The following is a 19,232-nucleotide window of genomic DNA, read 5'->3' as shown; positions in this document are numbered from 1 at the left end:
GTCCTTGATCTAATGACAGGGTCCTTCCATTTATAATTTAAAAGGCGTTCAAAATGATACAGTTACATCTTACAGTAAAAAAGCCCAAAACAAAATGTGTTTTACAACAGGTCAGGAAGAGTTAGTGAGGGCAATATTAAGGTCCTGATATCCATTTAAGTAGCTTTGTACTTAAGAATATGGAAAATATATATATACTGCCAATGACAATTTTAGGGTCAGATCTAAATAATATGTAAAACATTACATTGTCTTGCCTTTTCATATTCAGTACTTTCCTTAATGACTTGAGTTATGAGAAACCTCAAAGTTATTCTGTAACACAGTGAACCTCTGAGGCAAATGAAGTCTGTATGGTTTAAGTCCTATACCATGATGGCCCTAAACTGAGCTTTCTTACTGTATACTAGTTTTTATTCCTTTTTTGGCCTCATTTCTTGCTGACAGATTGTCACTTCTTGGTAAGTCAAGTTGGCTTGGAAACCAGATAACTGCATTTGTAAAACTTCCACGTTAAAAACGAATACACAGGCTGGGCGTGGTGGCTCATGCCTGTAATCCAGCACTTTGGGAGGCCAAGGTGGGCAGATCATGAGGTCAGGAGATCGAGACCATCCTTGTTAACATGGTGAAATCCCGTCTCTACTAAAAAAAATACACAAAATTAGCTGGGTGTCATGGCACATGCCTGTAGTCCCAGCTACTTGGGAGCCTAAGGCAGGAGAATTGCTTGAACCCCGGAGGTGGAGGTTGCAGTGAGCCGAGATTGCGCCACTGCACTCCAACCTGGGTGACAGAGCGAGACTTCTGTTGTACATACATCTTGGACTGATCTCAAGGGAATCATGCTGAGTAAAAACAATCCAGTCTCAAAAGATTATATTGTATAATTCCATTTATATAACATTGAAATGATAAAAATCATAGAGAATTATTAGTGGTTGCCGCCGGTTGGGGAGGGAGGTGGCTATGGCTAACAAATGACAGCATGAGAATCCTTGTGATGGAATTGTTCGGTGTCTCAGCTGGGTTGGTGATCACACAAATATAACCATGATAAAAAAAAAGTCTACAAGTAAATATAAAAACAAGTGCATGTAAAACTATTGAAGTCTGAATAAAGTTGGGTGAATTACATCTGTCAATTACCTGAAACTGATATTGTACTATAACTATGCAAGATGTACCATCGGGAGAAACTGGGTAAATAGTATATGGGATCTCTGTATTCTTGTCACTCTATAATTAAGATTAAATGTTTTTAAAAATGAATGCATAGAATCACAGGGGGGCAATCAAAGTGCTGTCAATACATGGCCTTTGTGATACATTTTGTGTGCTCAAAGAATTTATAGTTTGGTTGATGTTTCTAAAAAGAGAAATCTCAAAAGAGCTAGATCCTGCATAAATGAGGTACTTTTTGTGTTCTAACTCCCTGAGATGAACCTGTTAATTAGGGCAGTTTCTGTCAGACCTGTTTTTATTCACGATATTTTTCTTAAGCTTTAAAATATTTTTTTATTAATAATTGGTCATAAAACCTTTGTGAGGGGAGCGGGGGTGCAGGGGTGGGGCGTGCTATGGAACTTCAAATGGGCAAAACCGAAAGTACTATGGCTGATTGCAGCTGTAATAATTAGGTCTTTGTAGATACGTAAAATCCTTTAAAACAGTGACTGTCTCCCTTTATGCATAAAAATTTTTTTCTGATCTACTTGGTGCTCAGAAAGGATCACGAAAGAAGTCATTATTAAATAAAGAGCAGAAATTATACCAATGTGACTTTCGATGTTCAAATAACTCCAGCCCTTCCTGCATAGAGGCAGATTTAAACTACTAGCGATTTAAGAACGGAAATGGATTTTAATCTAGTGATCATTAATAAAATAACTGAAATTACTTTCCCAATAATATTAGTTACTTTCCCAGTTTATTAGCAGGTGAGCAAGAAAAAGGATTCCTGCGTTTCCACTTTCCAGTCCTGAGCTCTTTTTCACGGCGGGAACACAGCCCTGTAAAAGTTTCCCTCTCTCCAAGCACTTCCTCCCCTTGATTGTTACTGTAAGAAGGAACGATTTCCAGTTAGCTTTTAAATGAGACAGTGCTTAACTCAGCGCTCGGCTTGCAGGAGAAACTATAAAATAAGTGGTTTCATTGCTCTGCGGCCTAATCCACCCCTAGACGAGAGAACAGGAAGAAAATAGGGTATACTTGAAGCGCGCAAGTGCTGCACATAGAAAGCATGTCCTCTCTGAGTCGCCGTAGGTGCTAGGTGGCTGTGGCTTCTGTCGTTACCCCACCCCCTTCCACGTCAGCGGAGGACTCTGGAGCCGCCGCTGCTGCGAGTTGGAGTTGGAGTAGAGGGCTCCGCGGCTGCCCCAACCACTGCCCCCGGAGCCTGGTAATGGGCCACAAGGCTCCAATCCCGAACGCTTGGTGGGTCGGGCAGAGTCGGAAGAACTGGCTCTCCAGATGGAAGATGAGGAAGGGGAGCAACTAGGCCGCTTGCGTCTGGGCCTGGCAGAGGGGACCGGGTGGGGGCGGGGGACTAGGAAATTCCGAGTCCGACGCTCCATCCCGCCCTCTGTATTGGCCAGGGGTCTTTTCCCTCCCAAGACCCTGAGGCTTACCCTTTCTGGCCGAGGTCTGCTTTGCTATAGGAAGGGGAGGAGGAAGCGGGTGGGCAGAGGTAGGGGTTTCACGCGCAGATTAAGGGACACGCAGGCAAAAGTCGGAACCCACCAGGGACCGCGATAAAGCGCTTTAGGGTTTTGGCAGAGTATTCAGGCACAAGGTCTCTTAACTTGAGCATGCAGATTGTGTGTTGTGTAAAAAATCTTATGTTCCATAACATTGTGGGGTGGGGCTGGGGGACTGTCACTGCTCTGTGGGCCTTCGTTCTGCTGTACAACATTCTCAAACACCGGACCCGGATTCGATGAGGGAGTGGTAGATAATATACCTTATGCTGGAGCTGACAGTGTGGTTTTTACTAAAATTTATTTTTATGGGAACACGATATAGATTGACCTGCCCTTTCTAATACTTTAAAGATCACTATAGTTACTGGTTTGCGGGTTAAAAAAAAAAATTGTCATGATATCTCTGTGTTTATTTTTCTAGATTTTCTGACATCCTTAAATCTTATATCGAGGATTGATTATAATATAACCAGAAATCATGACGGCTGCTGAGAACGTGTGCTACACGTTAATTAACGTGCCAATGGATTCAGAACCACCATCTGAAATTAGCTTAAAAAACGATCTAGGTAAACTTTGATATTATTTTGAAAATGAAATAAAAAAGTAAAAACCTCATATTTCATATTCTTTTATAATTAGAAATGCTTAATTTTTGTCTAAGTTTTTCTAGGATCTCTTCAATAGACGTTTTATTAAAAATGTGAACTTCTTTAGACTAAATATTGGTTGTTTGAAATAGAACATCTCAGTTTATGTAATAGTTTAGATAGTCCTCAAAATGTCTTAATTTTTGTGCAGCTCAATATATTATACTTAATGTAGCTAATGGTTTTTTCTAGGCATCAGGTTGAGGATGTATATTGGAATATATTAATTCCATCCTGCACTTAACTTCATGTTACTTAGCTTGTAAACCAAAATAACTGTTCTTTGGGTTATAAAGAAATTGTAGTAGTTTAGATATTCCTCAAAATGTCCTAATTTTTGTGCAGTTCTATATATTTAATGTAGCTGATTATTTTTTCTAGGCATCAGGTTGAGGATGTGTATTGGAATATGTTATTTCCATTGTGCACTTAACTTCATGTTACTTAGCTTGTAAAACCAAAAAGAACTTTGTTCTTTGGGTTACCCACCCAAACACTTAACACTGGAATAAACATGTGTTTTCCAGTAAGGTTTAACTTTTCATTTTTATAAGCATTTTTGCAAATAAGAAAATAACTATATTTCTGAATTTTATTTTATTTTATTTATTTTTTTTTTTTTTTGAGACGGAGTTTCACTCATGTTACCCAGGCTGGAGTGCAATGGCGCGATCTCGGCTCACCGCAACCTCCGCCTCCTGGGTTCAGGCAATTCTCCTGCCTCAGCCTCCTGAGTAGCTGGGATTAGAGGCACATGCCACCATGCCCAGCTGAATTTTTGTATTTTTAGTAGAGATGGGGTTTCACCATGCTGACCAGGATGGTCTCGATCTCTTGACCTCGTGATCCACCCGCCTCGGCCTCCCAAAGTGCTGGGATTACAGGCGTGAGCCACCGCGCCCGGCCTGAATTTTATTTTTTTAATGTTTAATTTGTGTGGGTACACAGTAGGTATATATATCTATGGGATACATGAAATGCTTTGATTTTGCATAGGCATGCAGTGCATAACATCATGGAAGAATGGATTATCTATCCCCTCAAGCATTTATCCTTTGTGTGACAATCCAATTATATATATTTTTAGTTAATTTTAAATGTACAATCAGATATTGACTGCAGTTACCCTGTTGTGCTATCAAATATTGGGTCTAACTTATTTTTTCTAACTTTTTTTTATACTCATTAACCATCCCTACTTCCCTCCGACTACCCTTCCCACCTCTGATAATCATTTTTTTTACTCTATCTCCATGAGTTTGTTTTGATTTTTAGCTTCCACAAATAAGTGAGAACATGTGAAGTTTGTTTTTCTGTGCCTGACTTATTTCATGTAACATAATGACCTCCAGTTCCATCTTTGTTCTTCCAAATTACAGGATCTCATTCTTTTTTATGGCTGAGTAGTACACTATTGTGTGTATGTACCACATTTTCTTTATCCATTTATCTGTTGATGGACACTTAGGTTGCTTTCAAGTTTTGACTGTTGCAAACAATGCTGCTCAAACAGGACTGCAGATATCTCTTTGATGTACTCATTTCCTTTCTTTTGGATATATACCCAGCAGTTGGATTGCTGAATCATGGTACTCTATTTTTAGTTTTCTGAGGACCCCCCCCAGCTGTTCTCCATAGTGGCTGCACTCATTTACATTCTCACACAAAAAAAATGTATGTGGGTTCCCTCTTCTCTACATCCTCTCTAGCATTTGTTATTGCTTGTCTTTTAGATAAAAGCCATTTTAACTGGGCTGAGATGATATCTCATTGTAGTTCTGATGTGCATTTCTCTGATGATCAGTGATGTTGAGCACCTTTTCATATGCCTGTTTGCCATTTGTATATCTTTTTTTGAGAAATGTCTGTTCAAATCTTTTGCCCATTTTAAAATTAGATTATGAGATTTCTTTCCTTCCTGTAGAATTGTTTGAGCTCTGCCAGGTGCAGTGGCGTGTGCCTGTAGTTCCAGCTACTCAGGAGGCAGAGGCTGGAGGATTGCTTGAGTCCAGGAGTTCTGGGCTGTAGTGCGCTATGCCGATCGGGTGCCCGCACTAAGTTTGGCATCAATATGGTGACCTCCTGGGAGCGGGGGCCAACCAGGTTGCCTAAGGAGAGGTGAACTGGCCCAGGTAGGAAATGGAGCAGGTCAAAACTCCCGTGCTGATCAGTAGTGGGATCATGCCTATGAATAGCCACTGCACTCCAGCCTGGGCAACGTAGCAAGACCCCATGTCTTTAAAAAAAAAAAAAAAAGAAGAAGAAGAATCGTTTAAGCTCCTTATGTATTCTGGTTATTAATCCCTTGTCAGATGGGTAGTTCGCACATATTTTCTCTTATTCTGTGGGTTGTCTCATTATGTTGATTGCTTCCTCTGCCGTGCAGAAGCTTTTTAACTTGATTTAATCCCATTTGTCCATTTTTGCTTTGGTTGCCTTTGCTTGTGGGGTATTACTCAAGAAATTTTTGGCCAGACCAATGTTCTGGAGATTTTCCCCAATGTTTTATTGTAGTAGTTTCATAGCTTGAGGTCTTAGATTTAAGGCTTTAATCCATTTAGATTTTATTTTAAAGTAAGTTGAGAGATAAGGGACTAGTTTCTACATTAACTTGGTTAGGAACCAGAAATCTAAACTATTGCCTTCATATTGTGTATAAAGAGTCTGAGATCCAGAGATAAATGACTTGAGCAAAGACAGCTTGTTTGTGACAGAGCCAGGTAGAGAACTCTTGTCACTTGGGTTTGTACTTTTATTACCATTGCTGATAGCAAAGTAAGAAGGTATGTTTTATTTTGTTAATTGGTTTTAAATTTATGTGATGAGTTTTCTTTTGAAATAATTGTGCTTTTTTTTTTTTAATTTTTTATTCAGAAAAAGGAGACGTAAAGTCAAAGACTGAAGCTTTGAAGAAAGTAATCATTATGATTCTGAATGGTGAAAAACTTCCTGGACTTCTGATGACCATCATTCGTTTTGTGCTACCTCTTCAGGATCACACTATCAAGAAATTACTTCTGGTATTTTGGGAAATTGTTCCTAAAACAACTCCAGATGGGAGACTTTTACATGAGATGATCCTTGTATGTGATGCATACAGAAAGGTAAACCAAATTATAATTATTTCTGAATATTGCTTTGAATTTAATTGTAAAATTGGTAGAATGGGCTTTGTTTTATTTTTATTTTATTTTTTTGAGACGGAATTTCACTCTTGTTACCCAGGCTGGAGTGCAATGGCGCGATCTCGGCTCACTGCAACCTCCGCCACCTGGGTTCAGGCAATTCTCCTGCCTCAGCCTCCTGAGTAGCTGGGATTATAGGCACGTGCCACCATGCCCAGCTAATTTTTTGTATTTTTAGTAGAGACGGGGTTTCACCATGTTGACCAGGATGGTCTCGATCTCTTGACCTCATGATCCATCCGCCTTGGCCTCCCAAAGTGTTGGGATTACAGGCGTGAGCCACCGCGCCCGGCCCCTTATTTTAATTTTTCAAATTGATTCTTTGATAAGATGTAAGTTGTAGAGATTTGGAATTAAAGTTGTAAAGAGTTATTGTAAGAAGTTTTATTGTCACTCTTTTCAGACATTTTCTATGCATTTTGTGTGTATATATTAATTAAAAAACAGACATACGTGTAAGGCATTGATGAGATAGGTAAAAATTGATTCAGTCAACAAGAATATGAAGGAAATTGTCTGTTAATTTAGGTCTTTATCAAGCTTATTTTGATTTTTTTCATTGGAAAGTTTTGCATTAAAATTTTCTTTTTGTAAAAAGCTAAAACTCAGCATTTCATATTTAAATTTTTATATCAGGATCTTCAACATCCTAATGAATTTATTCGAGGATCTACTCTTCGTTTTCTTTGCAAATTGAAAGAAGCAGAATTGCTAGAACCTTTAATGCCAGCTATTCGTGCATGTTTGGAGCATCGACACAGCTATGTTAGAAGAAATGCTGTTTTGGCCATCTATACCATCTATAGGTAAACAAAGATACTGCTTTGGCTTCGTTCTGTGAGGACTGTTTAGTCTCAACCTTTTAGACTAGTGGTTCTAAAGTGGTTGCTTACGGACTGAATATAGCTTGGAGATATGTTTTGTTTGGCCAGCACTGTATGTTTTCTTATTAACAACATTGAAAAGTCAAAAGATCTGGCAGCGCTGGCTTTAATTTCCACATGACAACGTTCTGCCGAAATTGAATAACAGTAACCCCTGTTAAATAAGCTATATACTTTCCAGTTTATGACAGTGCCTATCATTCTCAACCATATTACTCCAAGCCACTTTATATGTTCACTTGCGTAGTCTCTATAGGCTTTGAACTTTTGACCTTGTTTTATAATTCTTTTTGTGGAATGTTGGTGTTTTCTTTTTACCACTAGAAGGTTTGAGGGGGTAACTTTTTTTTTTTTTTTTGGGGGGACGGAGTTTCACTCTTGTTACCCAGGCTGCAGTGCAATGGCGCGATCTCGGCTCACCGCAACCTCCGCCTCCTGGGTTCAGGCAATTCTCCTGCCTCAGCCTCCTGAGTAGCTGGGATTACAGGCACGCGCCACCATGCCCAGCTAATTTTTTTTTTTGTATTTTTAGTAGAGACGGGGTTTCACCATGTTGACCAGGATGGTCTCGATCTCTTGACCTCGTGATCCACCCGCCTCGGCCTCCCAAAGTGCTGAGATTACAGGCTTGAGCCACTGCGCCCGGCGAGGGGGGGAGCTTTTTAAATGAGAAGGGCTACAGTTCTGATTCCAATTCTTAGCTGAAGATTTTGGATTTTTATTTGTTTTGTTTTGAGACGGAGTTTCGCTCTTGTTGTTCAGACTGGAATGCAGTGGCGTGATCTCAGCTCACAGGAACTTCCATCTCCCAGATTTAGGTGATTCTTCTGCCTCAGCCTCGCAAGTAGCTGGGATTACAGGTATCCACCACCATGCCCAGCCAGATTTTGTTTTTTTTTAGAGACGGGGTTTCACCATGTTGGCCAGCCTGGTCTCGAACTCCTGACCTCAAGTGATCCACTCACCACAGCCTCCTAAAGTGCTGGGATTATAGACATGGGCCACTATACCTGGCTGAGATTTTGAGTTTTTAAACCAACTTAAGGAACCAGTTAGATGAAGCTAGAATGCTTAGTTTTTACAGTCACAGGTATCAATCCATTAAGAACTACAATGTCATTTTTTTGTGGGGGGGTGGGAGGAGACGAAGTCTCACTCCATTGCCCAGACTAGAGTGTTGTGGTGCAATCTGAGCTTACTGCAACCTCCACCTCCTGGGTTCAAGCAATTCTCCTGCCTCAACCTCCAGAAAAGCTGAGTCTATAGGAGGATGCCGCCATGCCTGGCTAATTTTTTTTTTTTTTTGGTATTTTAGTAGAGACAGGGTTTCACTATGTTGCCCAGGCTGGTCTCAGACTCCTGAGTTCAGGCAATCTGCCCGCCTCGGCCTCCCAAAGTGCTAGTATTATAGGCGTGAGCCACCGTGCCTGCTCTACAATGTAATTTTTGTAAGCATCTTTGTACTTCAGCAGATTTGTTGGTTAAGGTATAATTTTAGGCCAGGCACAGTGGCTCACTCCTAATTGGAGAGGCCGAGGCGGGCGAATAACATGGTCAGGAGATTGAGACCAGCCTAGCCAACATAGTGAAACCCCATCTCTACTAAAAAAGAACTATAAAAAATTAGCCAGGCATGGAGGCACATGCTGGTAATCCCAGCTACTCAGGAAGGTGAGGGACAAGAATTGCTTGAACCCAGGAGGGGGAGATTGCAGTAAGCCAAGATTGCATCATTTCTCTCTAGTCTGGGCAGTAAGAGTGAAATTCCGTCTCAAAAAAAAAAAAAAGATATAATTTTATAGTTATTTTACTATTAGATTTTGTCTGTTAAGGCAAGTGGTATTCTGGTTGATAATGTAGATTAGTTCCTTTAATGTTCCCATACAGACTACACAAATTTTAGAATTTGTGTAGTCTGTATGGGAACATAGTGCACATACAGAAATGAGGACATTTATAAGACAGTTGGAAATTTGAACACTGCCTATGTCATATTAAGAAATTATTTCATGAGATAAGATGAGGAATAATTAATTAGTTTAACAAGAAAAGAGTCCTTGATTTTAGAGAAACCTACCAGTATATTTACAGAAGAAAAGATATACTGCCTGTGATTTACTTCAAAATAATATGAAAAGAGGGAAATTTGACAATGATATAGATGAAACAAAACTAGCTGTGAATTAATAATTGTTGAAGCAAGTTGATGGATTTCATGAAGCTAGTGTTCACTCTTCTGTATACTAATATTTCTAAATTTCCAAAAGAAGAGGTGAGTCTGTAAGTAAATATCGAGCACAACTAATAAAATTCAAGGGACTATTTTTTTCCTCTTAATGTAATTCTTAATATATTGATATGCTCAAAATGTATGTACAATGGCCAGGTGCTGCAGTGGCTCACACCTGTAATCCCAGCACTTTGGGAGGCCAAGGCAGGCGGATCACAAGGTCAGGAGTTTGAGACCAGCCTGGCCTATATGGTAAAACCCCATCTCTACTAAAAATACAAAAATTAGCCAGCCGTGGTGGCAGGCCCCTGTAATCCTAGCTACTTGGGAGGCTAAAGCAGGAGAATCCCTTGAACCCAGGAGTTGGAAATTGCAGTGAGCTGAGATTATGCTACTGCATTCCAGCCTGGGCAACAGAGTGAGATTCTGAAAAAAAAAAAAAAAAAAAAATGTATGTACAACAGTTATTAGAGATACTAGTTAACAGATGGCATGTTGAATAAATCAGCTTTTTCTGTATTGAATTAGAAAACATATAATTTGATAACTTAATAGGTGTAGGTGTAACTTTGTGTTCCCTTCCCCCAATTCTAATCGATTTAAAGTTTCAAAAAGCAGACTGGGTGTGGTGGCTGCTGTCTGTAATCCCAGCACTTTGGGAGGCTGAAGCAGATGGATCACTTGAGGTCAGGAGTATGAGACTAGCCGCCTGGCCAATATGGCAAAACCCCGTCTTTACTAAAAAAACACAAAAATTAGCTAGCCGTGGTGGTGCATGCCTGTAGTCCCAGCTACTCAGGAGACTGAGGCAGGAGAATCCCTTGATCTGGGAGGTGGAGATTGCAGTAAGCCAATGTCACTCCACTGCACTCCAGCCAAAAAAAAAGTCTTAAAAAGCATAAGAATCATTTATGTTGTAAAGTTTGATTAAATTTAACTTTGGTGTTGTCAAGAGAGTTACTATAATAGTAAAGTAGGTTTTTATTAAATACAGATGTTACCTGTTTTATTTAAAGAAATTTTGAACATCAAAGTTTGATTAAATTTAACTTTGGTATTGTCCAGAGAGTTACTATAATTGTAAAGTAGGTTTTTATTAAATACGGATGTTACCTGTTTTATTTAAAGAAATTTTGAACATCTTATACCTGATGCTCCTGAACTGATACATGATTTTCTGGTGAACGAGAAGGATGCAAGTTGCAAAAGGAATGCATTTATGATGCTAATTCATGCAGACCAGGTGAAGTACTTTTTAAAAAATACTTTTATAACTGTATTTAAGTGAGAAAAGTATTACATAGGCTTAATCATGATTTTAGTCAGTAATTTTGTTTATAGTTCATGTGGTTTGTATAGTTTGATATTTTTAGATTTTTGGACTTATATAAAAATACATTTTTTTCTTAACCTTTCTCTAAAAGAATGCATGTGTATGCATTCTTTTTTTCAATTAAACATTGAAGAGGCATTTTAGAACAACCACCTTACAGTTTTTAAAAATTAAAATTATTATGACCGTGTGCTATGGTCCTCTATCTTGGGGCTTTGGTTACCTGTTCTTTCTTATGTTGGTATAGATCTAAAATTGTTTAGTAGAGAAAAACAGTAGCTTTGCATAGGTACACCCTTAGCCTTGCCTGTGGAAATAGGGTGGCCTTTGGTATAAATGTGTATCCTGTTAGACTCTTCAATTTTCATGTGTGGGTGCCAACTCTACATCCTGGTCTCCTGGTGGTTAAAGTATATGGATCTACTTTTGGTTAGCAGTTACTCTGTATATCTTGATGCCATCTAACCTTGAAATTTTTTAGCCAATATTTATCACCAAAATATGGGCAGTGATATGCATGAAAACTGAAAAATATGGAGTCCTTCCATTCCTCTGAAATCTAGATACTGTCGCTTTTTTCCACCCAGATCTTCCTTTAATGGATTCCCCCCCAGTTATTTAAAATTTTGGTAACATATACATAACAAAAAAATTTACCATCTTAACCATTTTTAAGTGTTCAGTGATTTTAAGTACATTTGTAATATTGTAGAACTATCACTACATTCCATCCCCTAATTTTTTTGTCTTCCAACACTGAAACTCTGTACCCATTAAAAAATAACTCCCAATAGCCAGGCGTGGTGGCTCACGCCTGCAATCCTAGTACTTTGGGAGGCTGAGGCAGGCGGATCGCCTGAGGTCAGAAGCTCGACCAGCCTGCCCAACATGGTGAAACCCCATCTCTACTAAAAATACAAAAATTAGCCAAGCCTGGTGACAGGCGCCTGTAATTCCAGTCACTCGGGAAGCTAAGGCAGGAGAAATCACTTGAACCCAGGAGGTGGAGGTTGCAGTGAGCTGAGATTGCGCCATTGTTCTCCAGCCTGAGTGACAAAGAGTTAGATTTGGTCTAAAAAAAAAAAAAAAAAAACTCCCCATTACCACTTCCTCTCAGTCCCTGGCAACCACCATTTTACTTTCTATCTCTGTGATTTTGACTACACTAAGTATTCCATATAAGTGGAATAATACAGTATTTGTCCTTTTGTGACTGGCTCGTTTTACTTAGCATAATGTCTTCAAGGTTCATTTATGTTGTGGCCTGTGTTGTAATTTCTTTCCTTTTTAAGGCTAAGTAATACCCCATTGTAAATATATGCCTCATTGTGTTTACTTGTTCATCCACTGGTGGACACTTGGGCTGCTTCAACCTTTTAGCTATTGTGAATAATGCTGCTGTGAACATAGATGTACACATATATGTTTGAGACTTTGTTTTCTGTTCCTGTGGGTATATACCCAGAAGTGGAATTACTGGATATACAGTGATTCTATTTTTAATTTTTTTAGGAACTGCCATACTGTTTTCCACAGCAGCTGTATCATTTCACATTCCCATTGGTAGTGCACAAGGGTTCCAACTTCTCCACATCCTTTCCAGCACTTGTTATTTTGTGTGTGTTTTTTAATAGTAGCCATGTTAATGAGCACTTGAAGTGGTATTCGATAATGTCATTTTGTCTTCCTAAACAAGATTGTGAAAGCTGCTTATATGAGCCACAGTGTTTTGTCCTCTTGTGTAATTGGTTTTACTAACCAGTGCTTTTGGCATTATGCTGTTAACCTACATTGAGGGACATAAATAGAAATAGTCCAATAAGATTTATTGATACTTTTACTGGAGAGATGTTTTCAACATCGTAGTTCTCTATATCACAGTGTCCGATATGTGATAACACATAGGAGATTTTTCTTTTAGGTCTCAGTAATAGGAATAACTATACACCTAAGCAACTGATTTTGATTGTATGGATACCCTGAATCCCATAACACATAGTGTTTTCCCTCTTTGGTTTAGCTGCTGGAAAATCAGACCCCAGGCTTGTGCCTCATTTCCAGAAAATACATTTAACGTTATATCTTTTATATGTTAACTTTATTCTTGGTTTCTTCTTTATTTCTATATTAGTTTCTCTTTGCCCTAATCTCTTCATTTGTTTTATATTGAGTTGTAATGTGTATATATTTTTAAGATGCATTAAGTCCTTCTATTGAATGAGGTGGAGTATGATAAATATATTCTTATTTTTTTAGGATCGAGCTTTGGATTACTTAAGTACTTGTATTGATCAAGTTCAAACATTTGGAGATATTCTGCAGTTGGTTATTGTTGAACTGATTTATAAGGTAAGAATGACAATCTATGATGAGTAAAATAAACTCAGCAGTTTAAGACAGTTTAAGGGTTAGTTTCTTTCTGGGATGATAATTGCTAGGATAATATATTTCAGTAGTATAAATATTTTATAGCATAGCCTATTAAAGTTTTTTTTTTTCTTTTACTTTTGGTTTATTGTATTTTCCAAGTAGAATACTTGCTTGTATCCTTTCTAAACCTCCATAAAGATTTCAATAAAAATCCATGGCTTGAGCCAGTACAGCTACAAATAAATCATTGTGAACTTCCCAGTCACTGAATAGATTATGAATTAGGCTTTAGAATAAAATTCAAGATTTTCTTGAGCATATATGAGACTACTCAAATCAAGCAAAAAAAGGCCTTAAATACTTGTTATGTTCCCTGTTTGAAAAAGAGAGTGGAAAAACTCTACTAAATACATTAATATGACATTGTAAGGCATTGACAGGAAATCTAAAACCAGTTAAGAGTTTTGGATTTTTAAATGAAGTACTACATTGGCAATACTTTAGTATGATACATTCTTTGAAAGAGCTGATTACAATGTAAATGTTCTGATAAAAGGTACAGTAAGATTCAACTTTGCTATTGATCCATTGGAGGCCAACAAAATGTAGGTCCAGAATGGCTTTATTAAATACTGTGGTCAAAACACCTATGGTAGACACACTGATTATAGCTGTCTTTGCTTCTGTAAGAAAGGGGTTCCTCTTAAGATGCCAGGATTTTGGAAATTTAAGATGAAACCAAGACTATAAATATATAGTTCTTTTTTTTTTTTTTTTTTAGGTGGAGTCTCACTCTGTTGCCCAGGCTGGAGTGCAGGGCGTGATCTCAGCTCGCTGCAGCCTCTACCTCCTGGGCTCAAGCGATTCTCCTGCCTCAGCCTCCTGAGTGGCTGGGATTACAAGTGTACGCTACCACGTCCGGCTAATTTTTGTATTTTTAGTAGAGACGAGGTTTCACCACATTGGCCAGGCTGCTCTCAAACTCCTGACCTCGTGATCTACCTACCTTAGCCTCCCAAAGTGCTGGGATTACAGGCATGAGCCACCACGTCCAGCCTATAGTTCTTTCTAATTCATGTGTGTAGTTTAGGATGCCACTGAGGTTCTCAAAATTAGCAGTTCTCTGCTATCTAATGACTTGTTTAGTAGGGTCTATGTTATAGTAAATGGGGATAGCTTTTAAGTCATGTTCATGTAATAGAGATTTGACTATCTATATTTTAGGAAAATCTAATACGAATACTGACTTCAAAAGAGAAATAAGGGACATTTGCTTCACAAGTAAAGGTATCAGGATGCATTTAGAATGGGATAGAAATTTGTAGTTTTCTCTCCAGTATTGAATATCATTAAGAAGTAGTAGTACTTGGAGAAACTGTGTTACCTTTTTTGCTTGAAAAACTAGTATTTTGCTTTTATTAGCTATTGAGATTTATATCATCATCATGTTTTTCTTTGGCATCCAGAATAAAAATTTACAACCAAATTTAATATCCTGTGACAGTACCCACATTAGTGTACTGTGTTAATGTGTCCTTGCTTTTGTTACTTTATATTTTCTTTTTCTCTTTCACTGTGTATAGCATACACATATTTTAAGCCATCAGAAAACCTTTTGTGAAACATTAAAAATATAAATTATGGCCGGGCGCGGTGGCTCAAGCCTGTAATCCCAGCACTTTGGGAGGCCGAGGCGGGTGGATCACGAGGTCAAGAGATCGAGACCATCCTGGTCAACATGGTGAAACCCCGTCTCTACTAAAAATACAAAAAATTAGCTGGGCATGGTGGCACGTGCCTGTAATCCCAGCTACTCAGGAGGCTGAGGCAGGAGAATTGCCTGAACCCAGGAGGCGGAGGTTGCGGTGAGCCGAGATTGCGCCATTGCACTCCAGCCTGGGTAACAAGGGCGAAACTCCGTCTCAAAAAAAAAAAAAAAAAAAAAAATTATAAATTATGATAAGATGAATAAATGAGTGAGTAGCTGTAAAAATTATTTTGTTCACACTATCCTATCTAGTAAAACCATTTCTTATCTATGTTTTTGTTGGCGTCTAACTTCTTTCTGAAATTACCAATGCTATGTCATAGTGTCTCATCCTATGTTGGCTGACATTTTCATCTGTCCTCATAAGACAACTGTTCTTAGCTTTGAGATTGAGAAAACTAGTGTCCCATAAGCCGACATCCTTAAAAAAATTCCATTTGAAAACCAGCATTCCTGAAATAAGTTGAGGTCTTAATGTTTTCTTCTCTAGGTCTGTCATGCTAACCCATCAGAAAGAGCTCGTTTTATTCGCTGCATCTATAACTTATTACAGTCATCCAGCCCTGCTGTAAAATATGAAGCTGCTGGGACATTAGTGACACTCTCTAGTGCACCAACTGCAATCAAGGTACTGTGATTCCTTTTGGGGCCAGATAAGATGATAGATTTCTGTCTTAGCACTTGTGATTTAGTGACGTTGCAATTCACTGTGTGGTTATATGGCACAGAGAAAACAACTACAAATTTTATAAAACGATTTGATGCCTTATGTTGTCCAATCTTCCCTTCTTCCTTCCTGCTTTCATACACATATATAGATGCAGATAGAGAATGAGAGTACAGTTAACCCTTGACAACACAGTTTCAAACTGTACAGGTCTACTTACACATGGCCTTTTTTTCCACCCCTGCTATTCCTGTGACAGCAAGACCAATCCCTCCTCTTCCTCTTCTTCCCCCTCCTCCTCAGCCTACTGTGTAAAGAGGTTGGGGATGAAGACCTTTATGATGATCTATTTTGTCTTAATGCAGTAAATAATTTCCTTATGATTTAACATTTTCTTTTTTCTAGCTTACTTTATTGTAAGAATACATTATATAATACATTTAACATGCAAAATATATTTTAATCGACTGTGTTATTGGTAAGGCTTCTGGCCAACAGTAGGTTATTAGTAGTTAAGTTTTTAGGGAGTCAAAATTGCATGTGTGGCGAGGCGCAGAGGCTGACACCTAAAATCCCAGCACTTTGGAAGGCCAAGCTGGGAGGATTGCTTAAATCCAGGAGTTTGAGACCAGCCCAGGTGACAAAGAGAGACACTGTCTGTAGAGAACATTTTTTAAAAAATTAGCTGGTGCTAGGTGTGGTGGTGCATGCCTGTAGTCCCAGTACTTTGGGAGGCCAAGGTGGGATGATCGTTTGAGGCCAGGAGTTTGAGGTTGCAGTGAGCTATGGTGGTGCCACTGCACTCCAGCCTAGGTGACAGAGCAAGATGAAAAACAATATAAATTAGCTGGGCATGGTGGCGTTTGCCTATAGTCCCAGCTATTCTGAAGGCTGAGGCATATTCGTCTGCGTACTTATTTTCAGATTTTATGCTTATGATAGATGAATAACTTCTTAAAATGTATTTCTTTTATTATATAGGCTGCTGCTCAGTGTTACATTGATTTAATTATTAAGGAGAGTGACAACAATGTAAAACTCATAGTTCTGGATCGCTTGATAGAGTTAAAAGAGCATCCTGCTCATGAACGAGTGCTACAGGTAAGAGTTATCTGAAACAGAGAGATATTAAATAAAATATTTTTCAAATTTAGGTCATTCTCAAGCTTTGCCCATCTTGGTTAACCTAAATGCTTGAAAACTGAGCAGTTTACAGTTTGATCAGCTAAAGTGTAACTATTGAGTCATCACTACTTTTTGGGGTATTACCTTTACCATAAAAAATATTCTAAAATGGTTCGGCACGGTGGCTCATGTCTGTAATCCCAGCACTTTGGGAGGCTGAGGCCGGTGGATCAGGAGTTCGAGACCAGCCTGACCAAAATAGTGTAACCCAGTCTGTATTAAAAATACAAAAATCAGCTGGGTGTGGTGGGGTGCACCTGGAATCCCAGCTACGTGGGAGGCTGAGGCAGGAGAATCACTTGAACCCAGGGGCAGAGGTTGCAATGAACCAAGACTGCGCCACTATATTCCAGCCTGGGCAACAGAGTGAGACTCTGTCTCAAAAAAAAAACAAATTCTAAAATGAATTGGTATTATCTTTTTTATCTTTTCAGTTTGTACTGTATTGACTATTCTTTTTTTTTTTTTTTTTTTTTTTTTTGGAGATGGAGTCTCACTGTATTGTCTAGGCTGGGGTGCAGTGGTGCCATCTCAGCTCACTGCCACTCCAGCTCCTGGATTCAAGCAATTCTCCTGTCTCAGCCTCCTGAGTAGCTGGGACTACAGGCGCATGCTACCACCCCTGGCCAATTTTTTATATTTTAGTAGAGAAGGTATTTCACTGTGTTACCCGGGCTGGTCTTGAACTCCTGAGCTCAGGCATTCCGCCTGCCTCAACCTCCCAAAGTGCTAGGATTGCAGGTGTGAGCCACTGCACCCGGCCGACTATTCTTAGCAATTGTGACATATTCATTTTAATTTGAATATAATTTATATTTCTTGGAAAATCATTATACCAATTGATTGAGAATAAAACATGATCGGATTCTAGAAAGTTATCATCATATTTGTTGAATCCATGAGAATAATAGTGGTTATAAAAATAAGACCCCGTGACAAGTAAGTGCAATGCTGATCTTGGATCACAACAAGAGCTATAACAAATTGCTATGAAGGACATTATTGGGACAGATTGAGAAATATGAATATAGTGTGTATATTAATTAATAGTATTGATCAATGTTAAATTATCTCATAATTATAATGTGATTATCTAAGAAATTATCCTTATCCTTGAGAGAGATACACTACAGTGATTAGCAGTAAAGAGCAAATGTGGGCCGGGTATGGTGGGTCACACCTATAATCCCAGCACTTTGGGAGGCTGAGGTGGGTAGATCACCTGAGATCAGGAGTTCGAGACCAGCCTGACCAAAATGGTGAAACCCCATCTCTATTAAATATACGAAAATTAGCCAGGCGTGGTGGCATGCGACTGTAGTCCCAAGTATTCAGAAGGCTGGGATAGAATTGCTTGAACCCAGGAGGCTGAGGTTGCATTGAACTGAGATCTTGCCACTGCACCGCAGCCTGGGCAACAGAGTGAGACTCCATCTCAGAAAAAAAGAAAAGAGCAAATGTGGAAAATATTAACTGGTAAATGTAGGTGAAGGATATACAGGAGCTTATTGTTAGATGTTTTAGAGCTTTTTTATCAGTTTCTAATTGTCTTGCATCTTTTAAATGTTACATTTTCTTATGGAGCCAAATAATATCACACTTAACAAAATTGTTAATAATTTATTAGTGTTATCTAATACCACATCCATATTTAAGATTTTCCCAGTTTTCCTAAAAGCCCTTTTTGTTTAGTTTGTCCAGTTTGTGACCATATATCATACCTGATGGTTATGCCCATTCAGTCTCTTAATTTTGAACAGTATCTTTCTTTCATGACACTGATTTGTTGAAGAGACCAGACCAGTAATAATATAAAATGCCCCTCTTTATGGATGTGTATGACTACTTTCTTATGCTTTTTAGCTTGTTCTATATTAACTGTAAGTTGGGGCCAAAGCTTGACAGAGTTAGAGTAAACATTGTCGGTTTGAATGTGTCATGTACTATTATTTCATATTGCAGTATATCAGGAGAGCCAAAATATCTAGTTTTTCCACCACTAGTGGTTTTGTTATTGATTAAAGGATTTAAGTGATGATGGATAAAGCCCACCGTTCTGCAGTGAAGACTTTCTTCTTGTGACTAGAAAGATCAATGTTAATTCTTGATTTTTTTGTCCTTTTTAAGGACCTGGTTATGGATATCCTAAGAGTATTAAGCACGCCAGACTTAGAAGTACGAAAGAAAACTCTGCAGTTAGCACTGGATCTTGTCTCTTCTAGGAATGTTGAAGAGGTAAAACGAAATTCTGGGAGCAC

General features: G+C 38.7%; 1 protein-coding gene across 2 annotated transcripts in view; it reads left to right on the top strand.

The window, feature by feature from the left end:
* The first annotated feature begins 2,275 nt into the window (after nucleotides 1-2,275).
* The window catches only part of COPB1 (COPI coat complex subunit beta 1), a 43,901-nt gene continuing 26,944 nt past the window's right edge, over nucleotides 2,276-19,232 (top strand). Inside the window, exons 1-9 of one of the 2 annotated variants that reach the window (XM_032241023.1) lie at nucleotides 2,276-2,436; nucleotides 3,124-3,271; nucleotides 6,227-6,456; nucleotides 7,174-7,343; nucleotides 10,780-10,894; nucleotides 13,241-13,333; nucleotides 15,613-15,750; nucleotides 16,771-16,890; nucleotides 19,102-19,209. In XM_032241023.1, coding sequence (XP_032096914.1) covers nucleotides 3,181-3,271; nucleotides 6,227-6,456; nucleotides 7,174-7,343; nucleotides 10,780-10,894; nucleotides 13,241-13,333; nucleotides 15,613-15,750; nucleotides 16,771-16,890; nucleotides 19,102-19,209 — 1,065 coding nt within the window. In that variant the 5' untranslated portion in view covers nucleotides 2,276-2,436; nucleotides 3,124-3,180. The remainder of the gene's footprint in view (nucleotides 2,437-3,123; nucleotides 3,272-6,226; nucleotides 6,457-7,173; nucleotides 7,344-10,779; nucleotides 10,895-13,240; nucleotides 13,334-15,612; nucleotides 15,751-16,770; nucleotides 16,891-19,101; nucleotides 19,210-19,232) is intronic. The other variant, XM_032241024.1, reaches the window with a different exon arrangement.

This window comes from Sapajus apella, unplaced genomic scaffold (genome assembly GCF_009761245.1).
Source record: "Sapajus apella isolate SASKATOON/1434 unplaced genomic scaffold, GSC_monkey_1.0 scaffold47, whole genome shotgun sequence".
Lineage (NCBI taxonomy): Eukaryota > Metazoa > Chordata > Mammalia > Primates > Cebidae > Sapajus > Sapajus apella.
This window is presented reverse-complemented; position numbering and strand designations above follow the sequence as displayed.